Source organism: Clupea harengus, chromosome 20, assembly GCF_900700415.2.
Source record: "Clupea harengus chromosome 20, Ch_v2.0.2, whole genome shotgun sequence".
NCBI classification, from domain to species: Eukaryota; Metazoa; Chordata; class Actinopteri; order Clupeiformes; family Clupeidae; genus Clupea; species Clupea harengus.
The window spans coordinates 11,339,458-11,351,957 of NC_045171.1; the positions used below are offsets into that span (position 1 = coordinate 11,339,458).

General features: G+C 48.1%; 1 protein-coding gene across 1 annotated transcript in view; it reads left to right on the top strand.

The window, feature by feature from the left end:
- LOC105903250 (protein diaphanous homolog 1) overlaps positions 1 to 12,500 on the top strand; it is a 115,832-nt gene that overhangs the window by 93,132 nt on the left and 10,200 nt on the right. Inside the window, 9 exon segments of the mRNA XM_031587588.2 lie at positions 808 to 906; positions 1,172 to 1,266; positions 1,488 to 1,589; positions 2,040 to 2,279; positions 2,429 to 2,558; positions 2,844 to 2,968; positions 3,460 to 3,624; positions 4,534 to 4,666; positions 10,275 to 10,364. Coding sequence (XP_031443448.1) covers positions 808 to 906; positions 1,172 to 1,266; positions 1,488 to 1,589; positions 2,040 to 2,279; positions 2,429 to 2,558; positions 2,844 to 2,968; positions 3,460 to 3,624; positions 4,534 to 4,666; positions 10,275 to 10,364 — 1,179 coding nt within the window.

The window sequence follows — 12,500 nt, forward strand, 5'->3', positions numbered from 1 at the left end:
CTGTCAGCAGCACTGCACGTCTGGAGCCCGCTCCCCGCCTCTTATTGGTCCAGAGGGATTTTCACATTTCCTCATCGGGGGTGGTCCAGCAGAGAGACAGATCGACTGACCCCAGGGCCCCAGCTACCCCATCATTTACACACACACACACACACACACACACACACACACACACACACACACACACACACACCCGCCCCTTCCCCTTCCCCTGACCAGTAGAGGGGGGGGGGGGGGGGCTATGATGCCCGTGGTGTGTGTGATGGTGTGGTTCTGCTCAGGGTGCCAGTGTGGGCAGCGGTAGCGGCTGGAAAGGCTGCCTCCAGTGCCTTTACCCTATAGTCAGGACACGACCTTGTCCAACAGATTCTGTGTGATTGGGTGTATGTTGTTTGTGTGTTTGTGCGGGGGTGTTGTTTGTGCGTCTTTTGTATAGTTGCAGCCTTTTGCATTGTCAAAACCATTCCTCTGGCAAAACTACGTGCTGCAGAACCCAAGGTTGTTTGCATGTGTGGGTGCTTGTGCAATGGTGTGTGTGTGTGTATATGTGTGTGCATGTGTGTTCGTAAGTGTGTGTGCATGTAACACTTTGCTGACACATCACTGTTGTGGGTGGGAGAATGCACCCGAGGTCATTTGTCCTTGTCTATGCCCGTCTATCTCTCCCTTTCCCTCCATCTATCTGTCCATCACTGAACGGCCATCCCCCTCTTCTCTCTCTCTGTCTTCCACTCCTCCTTGATGGATCTATCCTGTCTAAATGTCTGAAGGTGTAATCCCCCTGTTCTCTCTCTCTCTCCCTCGTAGCTAAGAAGGATCAGGAAGGGGCGGATGAGAAGAAGGTGGCCCAGAAGAAGAAGGTGAAGGAGCTGAAGGTCATCGACGGCAAGACCTCTCAAAACCTGTGTAAGTCAGGGCTCCTCTTCATTCATTCCTCAGCACTATTAAACACACGCGCTTATACTTCACGCTCACATCCGCAGTTGTACAGACACTCACCCCTTCTCTCACCTGTCCACACACACAAACATGCACTCAGATACCGTTAACTGGAAAACACATATAGACACTGGCTAACACACACACACATACACACACTTTGTAATGTGTCTCTATGATTCTGATATCTGATGTGTGTGTGTGTGTGTGTGTGTGTGTGTGTGTTTTAAAGCTATTTTCTTGGGTTCAAACCGTTTGCCCTATGAGGAGTTCAAAAATGCCATCCTGGAAGTGAATGAAAAAGTGCTCACAGAGAACATGGTGCAGGTATGAGTTTGCATGTGTATGTGTTTTCTGTGTGTGTGTGTGTGTGTGTGTGTGTATGTGTGCGCGCACGCTGTGATCTATTTACATATTTCTGAATTTGCATACTGTTCCTCATTTGCATACAATTTGACTAAGCCCATGGGTTTGGTTTTGACCCTTTGTTTGTAAATGCTGCCCTGTGTGTGTGTCATTTGCTGTGTGTGTGTGTGTGTGTTTTGTAGAGCCTGATAAAGCTGTTGCCAGAGTCGGAGCACCTGGGCATGTTGGCTGAGATGAAGGATGAGTATGACGACCTGGCTGAATCAGAGCAGTTTGGGGTCGTGGTTAGTACACAAACAAACACACACACACACAAACAAACAAAAAAACACACACCACCACAATACAAGTCACCAGTGAACACACCACCCCCTCATAGGCCCCAGAGTTCTTGTATTTGTATGTATCTGTGTGTTTCTTCACGTGGCCTGATTTATATTTGCTAATAAAGCACTGACACTGACTTCTGACATTGACCTCCACAATGGAACTCTTCATGAATGTTGCACATTTACCTGTTTTGGGGTGTTGGTGTGTTTGAGAGAGAGAGAGAGAGAGAGAGAGTGTGTGTGTGTTTCTGGCCTTAAATACGTACATATGTGCCTATATCATTGATGTGAATGTATCACTCAGTCTTGTGTTTTATACACATACATATATATCTCTTACACACACATACACATACACACACAAACACACACACAGTCTCACCCTGTCCCTGTCTCCCACATCAGATCAGCTCGGTGAATCGTCTGAACGCTCGCCTGAGCTCCATCCTATTCCGGCTGCAGTTCGAGGAGCAGCTGGGCAACCTGAAGCCGGAGGTGGTGGCGGTGTCGGCCGCCTGCGAGGAGCTGCGCCAGAGCAAGGCCTTCTCCCAGCTGCTGGAGCTCACCCTGCTGGTGGGCAACTTCATGAACGCCGGCTCGCGCAACGGCAAGGCCTTCGGCTTCAGCATCAGCTACCTCTGCAAGGTGAGGCCCAGGCCACGGCGACTTATTCGGCTGCTCCGATGGGGCTGTTTGACAACAGTGAAAGCGTTTATAAGATTTGATTCTGTGAGTAGATGAGGAGGAGGATGATGATGATGATGATGATATGAACTGGTTCTCTGTCCACTCAGCTGCGCGACACCAAGTCGTCGGACCAGAAGCAGACGCTGCTGCACTTCCTGGCCGACATGTGCCAAGAGGAGTACCCTGACGTCATGCACTTTGCCGACGACCTCATCCACGTGGAGAAGGCCAGCAGAGGTGAGAAGGACAGAAGGACGGGGGGTAGTCTGACGTGGCAGGCGGATGGGTGCTCTTTTCAGAGGCTGGAAATAGAGTGGAGCAGTTCTGTGGTTTAGGGTGGGGTTGAGGAGACGGAGCTCTGCTTTGGATAAAAAGACTCAAGAAGTGCAAGACACCATGTGTCTCCATTTTGTCATTCTGAATCAGACACATTGTCTCTCTCTCTCTGACTCTCCCTCTCCCTCCATTTCCCTCTCTCTCTCCCTTTATTTCCCTCTCTCTCTCTCGCTCTCTCTCTCTCAGTGTCTGCTGAGGTGCTGCAAAAGAACCTGGCTCAGATGGGGAAGCAGATTCAGAACCTTGAGAAGGACATCGAGACCTTCCCCCCTCCCCAGAGCGACAAGGACAAGTTCACAGAGAAAATGACCATATCCTTTACTTCCTGTTCTCTATCCCCCCCCCCCCCCGTAGCAGAACATGACATCACGTGATGATGAGAAAACAGTGCTGTCTCAAGGTGTTTCCCATCCCACAGTCTCTTCCTCTCTGTCAAGGGCTGTGGAACTCTCCTTAGCTGCTCCACTTGGCTGCCGCTGTCTCCATTTCCTCTTCCTGTTAGCTTGCATAATGGCCCCATTTCCTGTTCCTGTTTACAGAAGACATCACCCATTCCCTTACATTGTCAAAATGGTCAAAATACCAATCAAGTGAAACCCACAATACTCTTAATGTAATCTCTTCCCAAACTTTGGCAAGATTGTCCTCAGTCAATCCACACAGAAGCTTGGTTTTGCCCTGTCATTTCTTTCTATTTCCCATCGGTGACTATAAGATATAGTAGTAACATTGTAAAAAAAAAATAATAATAATTTGCGTTGTTTTGGACTGGATGAGGCCTTCTCCTTAACGTCTTCCTCACATCTTTGTGGCCACTGCCAAGGAGCAGTACGCGACGCTGGAGATGATGCACAAGAACATGGAGAAGCAGTACGATGAGCTGGGCGCCTTCTTCGTCTTCGACCCCCGCAAGATCACCCCGGAGGACCTCTTCGGGGACCTCAACAACTTCAAGAACATGTTCCAGGTAAGTGTGGACATGGACCACTGACTGTCCTCAGAGGGGGACAAGAAGGACACAGTCAGTGATGGTCACCTGTCACTGATGGGCTTAGAGTCTAGGGTCGAGAGTAAATATGGCTGGAGTGGGGATTGCAAATATGTGTTTGCGAGCTTTGGAACTGATAACACTGCTGTCTGCTGATAAAGTAAATGAACTTCGACATGCGACAGGTGTAGTCAAGTAATATCCTGCAGGAGCCACATATCTCACTCTTCCTATCTCTGATATTCTCTCTCTCTTTCTCTCTGTTTATCTCTCTCTCTCTGTTTATCTCTCCCTCTCTCTCACACACACACACACACACCCGCACACACACACACACACACACACACACACACACACACACAGATACACACACACACATAAAAAGATAAGTGTGTATGAGATAGGCCTCCACCTGCTGTGTGTGTGGTAACAGTAGCAGGTGGCCAAGCCATTACCCCACTTGCCTTTGTTTAGTATATATCACTCAGACAGCCCACCAGACGTGTCGGCCGGCTGCCAGCTTCTCCCAGACTTCACACCACACACACACACACATATACATACACACACACACTTTTGAACACCTGCTCTTTGTCATCCTCTGATTGAGCTTACCACAAACCCTCTTGACTTAGCCAGCACTCTGTCAACCAGTTTAAATGTTACTCTCAGACTTACTAACCTAACAGTGTTGCTTTATGCGCTCGCACACACACAAACAAACATATACACACACACACACACACACACACACACACACACAGACAGACTCTCATACACTCTCAGGCCCTATATGCCCCCTGATTTCTCTCCACACAGCTGGATACGCACTGTACCTGGATGCGACTGTACCTGTAAAGTGTGTGTGTGTGTGTGTTTCCTCTGCAGCAAGCGGTAAAGGACAACCAGAGGCGGAGGGAGTCAGAGGAGAAGATCCGCAAAGCCAAGCTGGCCCGGGAAAAGGCCGAGAAAGAGAAAGAGGAGAAGCAGAAGAAGAATCAGCTTCTCGACATCAACGCAGGTGACGTTATCGCGCGCGCACACACGCACACGCACACGCACACGCACACGCACACGCACACGCACACAGACACACACACACACACACACACACACAGGAGTTTTGAGGCAAGAGGGAGACAATGAAGCAGGATTGGTTAGAGGTGGTTGTGTGTGTTCATATGGAAGTCTGAGGTCGAAACAGACTATAAACACTCTTCGGTCTGAGTATACTACTCTGTCGTGTGTGTGTGTGTGTGTGTGTTCGATGACGGAACATTGTGTCATCACCATTGTGTCATCACCAAGATTACATTGTATACTCGTCTAGTCTACTGTAGGGGAGAGAGACAATCAGAGAGCGGATTATTAGTCATCATCATAGTCATGCTCAGAGATCCTTGGCGTTTACATGCTGTGTAACTCACTAACTCATGTCTATAGTGCTGTGCAGCCTTCTTAGTGCAAATGGGTTCAGAAAATAGATGCTGCCTGACATGCAGTTCACTTCAACACCAGTGAGGGGCAATCAAAGCCCGCTGTATCCGTGGGGGGGGTGTGCGCGCGCGCGCGTGCGTGCGTGCGTGTGTGTGTGTGTGTGTTTGTGAGACACACACATACTGAGAGAGATGGAGGGATTGCAGAGACACAGAGGGGTGGAAGGAGAGAGCAATCCTCCTGGGTTCTCTTTATCTTCAGCAGGCATGTTTCGCTGTCCTCTGCTTAAGTCATTACATTGGAAAGCCTCTGTTCACCATGTCTAACCAGACTTTCTTGTGTGAACGCACACCACGCACACACACACACACACACACGCACACACACTTTGTTTTCGCTCTCTGACAGTTACACACAACTTCCATTCAATATCATTACAGTTCATTTTTAACACTCATTCACTCTCTCACACACTCACTCATTTTCACACACACACACACACACACACACACACACACACAGTAGAACCTTGTGTGTCTGGCCCAGTCCATCCCCACTCATAATGGCAGGCAGAGCCACTCTATCTCTCCTTCAGTGCTCTGACCTACTTTCAGCACATTCCACACTTTTGGCCAGTTTGGTGCTCTTGGGACTTCCACAGAATTCCAGTCATCAGAATTCTTCCCGCACAACACTAGTAGGGCTCTGTGTGTGTGTGTGTGTGTGTGTGTGTGTGTGTGTGTGTGAGAGAGAGAGAGAGAGAAACACAAGGTCATTATCCTTGCCAGTATTGCTTTAATCAGTAACAGGTATTCCAGCTTGTGTATGAAACACAACATACACATATTCTACGTCACTGACTCTTAGACAGCTATAATAAGTACACACACACACTCACACTCTGCCTCTCCTGACTTCCAGTCTTTCTCTCTCTCTCTCTCTCTCTCTCTTCTCTTTCTTTCTTTCTTTCTTTCTTTCTTTCTCCCTAGTTCTTAGGGAGTTTCAGAGCAGGTGTTCCTTTTTCTTGTCAGGTAGCAGTAATGTGTGTCTCTTTGATTGTTCATGCTATCACTTCTTCATGCTTTGTGAAGCTGGCCCATAACAATGCTATTATTATGGTCCTTCAGGCAGATAAGGTTTCACTATGAGAGAGGGTCCATTTGTTTGTGTGTGTGTGTGCGTGTGTTCAGTCTGTCCACACATATACAAACGTGTACACACCCTTGACTGTGGTTATATTTACATACAGGTGGCGGATTTGAATGTTTTCAGTCAGCACAGGAACAAACATAGATGATAGATGTGCCCCTCACACACGCACACACACACATAACGACACACAGTTAACCACAGATATCAGTTCTGTCACACACACACACACACACACACACACACACACACACACACACCTTCCGCACCTGTTGTCGGCCAGGTAAACACTGCCAGGCTTATCTAGACTCTGAGCTGAGTGCATGAGCTGTGAAACAGGAAGTGCGAGCGAGAGGACAGCAGGAGGACAAAGATATCTCTCGCTCTCTCTCTCTCTCACACACAAAAACTCTCACACACTGACACACACACACACTCTCACACTCTCTCTCACACACACACACACCACACACACACACACACACACACACACACAGACTGTTAGTCTTTCTACATCGGTGTTCTCACATATGCTCTAACATGCCTACTAGTTGCCTCCACATATTCACAGACACCATTTAACTTCCATACACAACGGTTTCAGACTGTCCGTCTTTATCGCTCCCCCCTCTGTTAAACACACACACACACACACACACACACACTCTCTATTTCTATGTTACAGTATGCCTGTAATGTTCTGTACGTGTTTTTCACATGCACACACTAGTGCACACATCTCGCAGTAGCCCCAAAACCCAGACCAGTTCTCTCGTACACAAACGCCCACTGTGAGAGGTCATTGGACTTTTAAGGTCATAGGGATATTTGCTATGCTTGGCCTTCTCATTCCCTTGGGCACACACACACACACACACACACACCCCACACACACACACACACACAAACACACACACACTCTCACTCAGGCACAGAGTCTCCTCAGTGTCCCTATCGTCAGCATGACATACAAGGCAGTCAGTCAACATCATGTGATGATACCCTAACCATCAGCTTAATTGCTGCTTGGGGCATTGTCAGTGTAAATAGTAGACCCACATCAGCAACAGCACTGCTCCTACCACTAATCATCTGCAACTGCTCATCAAACACACACACACACTCAGCCACACACACACTCTTTCTCTCTCACACACACACACACACACACACACACACACACACACACACTCAGCCACACACACACTCCTTCTCTCTCTCTCTCACACACACACACACACTCACTCACATATATGTGCTTACTTACACAAAGATAAGTCATCCTATTAAAAATATGTACTGTTATGTTAGCAGTAGTGAGTTAAATGGGAGTAGAGTTACCCAAGGAGCCTTGCTGTGTCCACTGGGAGCAGCGACACACTGCTGACCGCACACACATGCTGTCGGAGGGGGCCGTTGCTGAGCATCAGTCTGGTCTGTAGGTGTCAGTGTTGTGTGAGTTTGAGCTAGTATGAGTGGAGGCGTGGGGTGGGGGGAGGAGGAGGAGGGCAGGGGGGATTGGAGACAGATGGCCTAGTTGGATTTTATTGCTTTGTTAATGTTTGTGCCAAGTGTGAACACACACCCACACACACACACACACACATAAATACAGAGAGGCAAATAGTAAGATCGCTGTATGTTGAGGTTAGACTGTAGTTAGAGAGCTCTTAGTTGTTCTGTGGTTAGATAGCGCTCATGACCATTTGGGGCAGTGTTGCTCCATGGTTGATGCTGTTAGTATGTCAGTGGGTAAGGGGTGTTGTGTGAGGCACGGCTGTGTGTGGGTGTGTGTGTGTGTGTGTGTGTGCTTAGGGGAAGGGGAGGGATGTGGGCTTTAACCGTGTGTTAGAGCGCATGTGTGTGCACGCCACTGAAACGGCCATTAGGGGAGCTAGCAGACCACAGATAGCGTATTCAATGGGAAGTTTTCCAAGCTTATCTTTTAAGAGGGCGTGTTAAGAAGAAGATTCACTAATGACATTATACCTGATTAGTGGGGCTTACTGTGGTTAAGAATACTCTGTGTGTGTGTGTGTGTGTGTGTGTGTGTGTGTGTGTGTGTGTGTGTGTTGTGTGTGTGCACACCAGTATGTTACTGGGCAGATATGCTGTGGCATTTTGATTGTAGGTAACAGCACCAGTAAGTCTGATGGGTGACATCAATTGGGTGACTGATTCGTTGCAAATTGATTAGCCTTGTTATTCATTTGAACAGGCTTGATTTGTTTGTTTTTGTCATATCAAGTATCATGATCATGTTATCACATCCATTTCAAACCTCCTCTGGAATGTCAAAATTGATATTGCCTTAGGAGGAGAATAAGAGGAGATGTGAGATGTCTGTGAGATCTGAGATATCTGTGCAGCTCTTGACCTTCAGGCAGAGGCATTTACATTTAGTCATTAAGCAGACGCTTTTGTCCAAAGCGACGTACAATGGAGAGAACAGTCAAGCTAAGAGCAATAAAAACCTGGTGTAACAATAAATACTACTTTACATAAGAAAATAGAAAAACGACATAGAAAGAAAAATAAGTGCAGGACTGTAACTGCTGAAGTGCAAGTTAAGCACTAGTCAAGGTGCCAGTTTAGGAAGGCAGGTGCTCTCTGAAGAGTTGGGTCTTCAAAAGCTTCTTGAAGGTAGAGAGGGACGGCCCTGCTCTGGTAGAGGCAGTGGCCCAAGCACTTGTGGCTGTTATGATTTGTGATAGTAGGGCACTGGGTCACCCAGACAGCTGTTAGCAGTCCTCTGCTGCATTGACCAGCCACATGAAGGCTTTCTCGAGGACTCTTTTAATCTCTCTGGGATTATTAATGTTCTAAATATTTCTCTTCTTTATGTAAGTGATTACCAGAGGTTCACTCACATATATGCGTATATGTTTTTTTATTCTTTCCCTCAGTGCAGTTCCCTGTTTTGTCCTTTTGATGGCGTATGTGAGCTGTGGGAGAGCCTCTGTGAGGGTGTCTCCCTCGTTCCCCCTCCCTGGCCTGATGACGGGGTCTTGGGTGTGTGTGTGTGACGCGGTGGCTCAGACATAGGGCCATCTGGCAGCGGCTTTACAGGAGATTATACTGTGAGAGTGATTCAGGAGGGGGTGTTTTCTGTGCGCGTGCATGTGTGTGTGTACTGTGGTGGTAAGGAGGGGGCAGAATGTGTTTGTTTCTATACTGCATCAAATGTGCTCAATGAGAGAGGTAGTGTGTGTATGCGTGTGTGTCTAGAAAAGCTATGATGGTGCATGTTTCCTTAGTGGGTTTGTTTGTTTTTGTGTGTGTGTGTGTGTGTGTGTGTGTGTGTGTGTGTGAGTGTGAGAAAGAGAGAGGGGGTGAAGGGAGGGGGGGAGAGTGGGTACAGGGGAGACATGGGGGGAGGGGTGCTGGTAGGCATAAACCTTTAACCCCACTCTTCAAAGTGGAAATAATTAAAGCCATCTGCCTGCCTGCCTGCCTGTGCCCCACACACACACACACACACACACACACACACACACACCCTTTCTCCCCCAGACACAAACACAGACAAAGAAGAGCTCCTGGACCGGTGTTGATGCCCACAGAGACTAAACAAAAACACAATCATACAATCTATACATTACAGCAGTTAAAGTACCAAAATGTTACAAGACACTAACTAATAGCTAACTAATATGCTTGTAACAAAACACCCATTGGTTTTGTGTGTGTGTGTGTGTGTGTGTGTGTCTGTTTTGTATGATTATGTTTGTTTGTGTGTGTGTGGGATGTATGGATGTGTATTGCCTGTAGCTGTAGAACTGGGTCACTGGCTATCTGGGTTAATGTATCTAATGTGCCATCCTGATTATGTGACTGGCGACTTCCTGTCCACGTGTGTGGATAGATGTCTGAAAGGTAGTGGGTGGGGTGTGTGTGTTTCTATGTGAACATTGACATCCTTTTGTGATTATGCATATGTCTGTTTTAAATGGAATGGAATATTTCTTTGTGTGTGTGTGTGTGTGTGTGTGTGACACTGTGCGTGCATTATTGATGGTTTGTCCTCATTTTTTTGTCTGCAGAGGGTGATGAGACTGGTATCATGGATGGCCTGTTGGAGGCGCTGCAGTCTGGAGCTGCGTTCAGGAGGAAAAGAGCACCCAGACAAGCAGGTAACACACACACACACACACACACACACACCACACACACACCATGAGAAAACATTACTTCTACGTATGGACACATTCAATCACTCAACACTTGTGGGAAGATCAACACTAGCAGGTGACACACATAAACACACATACCACACACCCTCCATCCGCCAGCCTGCACATGTTCAGGACTGTGAGAGGATCCATATAAGCTGCTGATTGGGGCAGCAACTGTTCTTTGGACTCAACGGGTTGAGCAAGATGCCAGCAGCATCAAGATCCCCGAGGGAGCCCCCACACTGACAGCAGTGTACACGCCTGCAGTGCTCTTAAGTCGCTTTGCAGAAAGGCATCTGCTAAATGCATAAATGTCATGCACACTTGGAAAAACACAAGCAAGAGCAGGTACCTGCTGAATCCATGTATTTCATTAGCTTACGCGCAGATGCACGCACCCACACACATACACACATACACACACACACACACACACACACACACACACACACACACACGCACACACGCAGACTTCCTTCTTGGCTGGAACTATATACCCAGACAAAGGAAGTAGTTGAGCTATTCAGGCTTCCAGTAAGCAGACTAGCCAGAGGACGCAGGGCCAGATGCCTCTGACAATTACACACAATACTGTGTTTATATGGGTTGCCAGGGAGACTTTGGACTGAAGCCCAGTACAATGACTAAACATGGACTTCCCATACAGCCCCACTGATCTGGACTTCAGTCATGGTATAGCATGGTATGCAAACGATACGTGATACGTTTATGAGTATTGATGAAGAAATACACCCCATGGTGATTCTAACAGAGGCGTTTACACACACAGAGAGGGGAGAAAGGGGCCGATTAAACCTTCACTGGTCACCCCCCTCGGTGGGTGCCATCTGCCCCTGTGAGCTGCTAGTCAGTGGGGGGGCAGCCCATGACTGGAGAAGATCCAGGAGTTTAGAGGGGCAGCTGGGTAACAGGGCGGCCCCAGCAGGGGTGGCGGGTGGCAGCCGTGGCAATTTTCACCCAGGCTGGCGGGGTGTGATTTGGGGAAGGAAGAGAAGAGCGGCCTACAGAGAGATTAGCATGTAAGAGGAGCCTGTGTGAACAGAGAACAAGCCAGCCAGCAGCGTTTAGTGTGAGTGATGTATTTAAACACTACACACACACACACACACACACACACAGTGCTAAGTCACAGGGAACGACTCAGAGTGCATAGTAAGGGTTCAAGGGAAACAGACAGGGCCACTATTGTGTCCTGTTCTATCTTTCTCTCTCTCTCTCTCTCTCTCTCTCTTCTCTCTTTTCTTTCTTTTTCTTTTGCTTCATCACTCCCTCCCTCTCTGTGACATGGACTGTATTGACTTTTGTCCCGTTTGTGAGAGAGTTCTGCAATCCTGTTAATCCAGACATTTCATTGAACTTGTGTCAGGAACACACTATAGTCTGTCCAGGGACGGAGACACACACACACACACACACACACACACACACACACCACAAACTCTTTGAGACACACATACAGTGTATGTCCCTCAGATACATATGACATATCCAGGCTGGGCAAGACTGTAGGCTATGTTATGGGCAATTGAGAAATAAATAACAGTGTTGCGTGGTTGCGTTTCTCTGGGCTGTGTAACCCGATCTCTTGCTCAATGGAACCCAGATGTGGTGCGATGTGGCGCCGGGCTCATTGCTGAAATAACTCGCCGCCAGTAACAAGACCTACTCGCGGTGTCATACTCTCCCTTTCTCTTTCCCTCCCTCCCTCCCTCCTTCTCTCTCTCTTCCACACTTTGTTTTCCCTCGCTTTTCTCTCTCCCTCTCTAACCCCCTTTTTTCTCACCTAGGCCCCTCGCCCCATCCTCCATCTCTCTCTCTCACTCCTCTCTTCTCTCTCTCTCTCCCTCTCTCACTCCTCTCTTTCCCGTTCCTCTGTGTTTCTTCCGTGCTGGCTGTTTTTAGTGTAGGGAGATGGAGCTCGGGGTCACTGCCTTGGCGCCTCACTACCCTTTGGGGTCCTCGCACACAATTAAACAGGCAACCAGGGACGCCTAAAACAGCCCTGATGAGCCAGGAAATAGAGAACTCATGCAGGGCGGCACGAGAGAGAGAGAGAGAGAGAGAGCGAGAGCG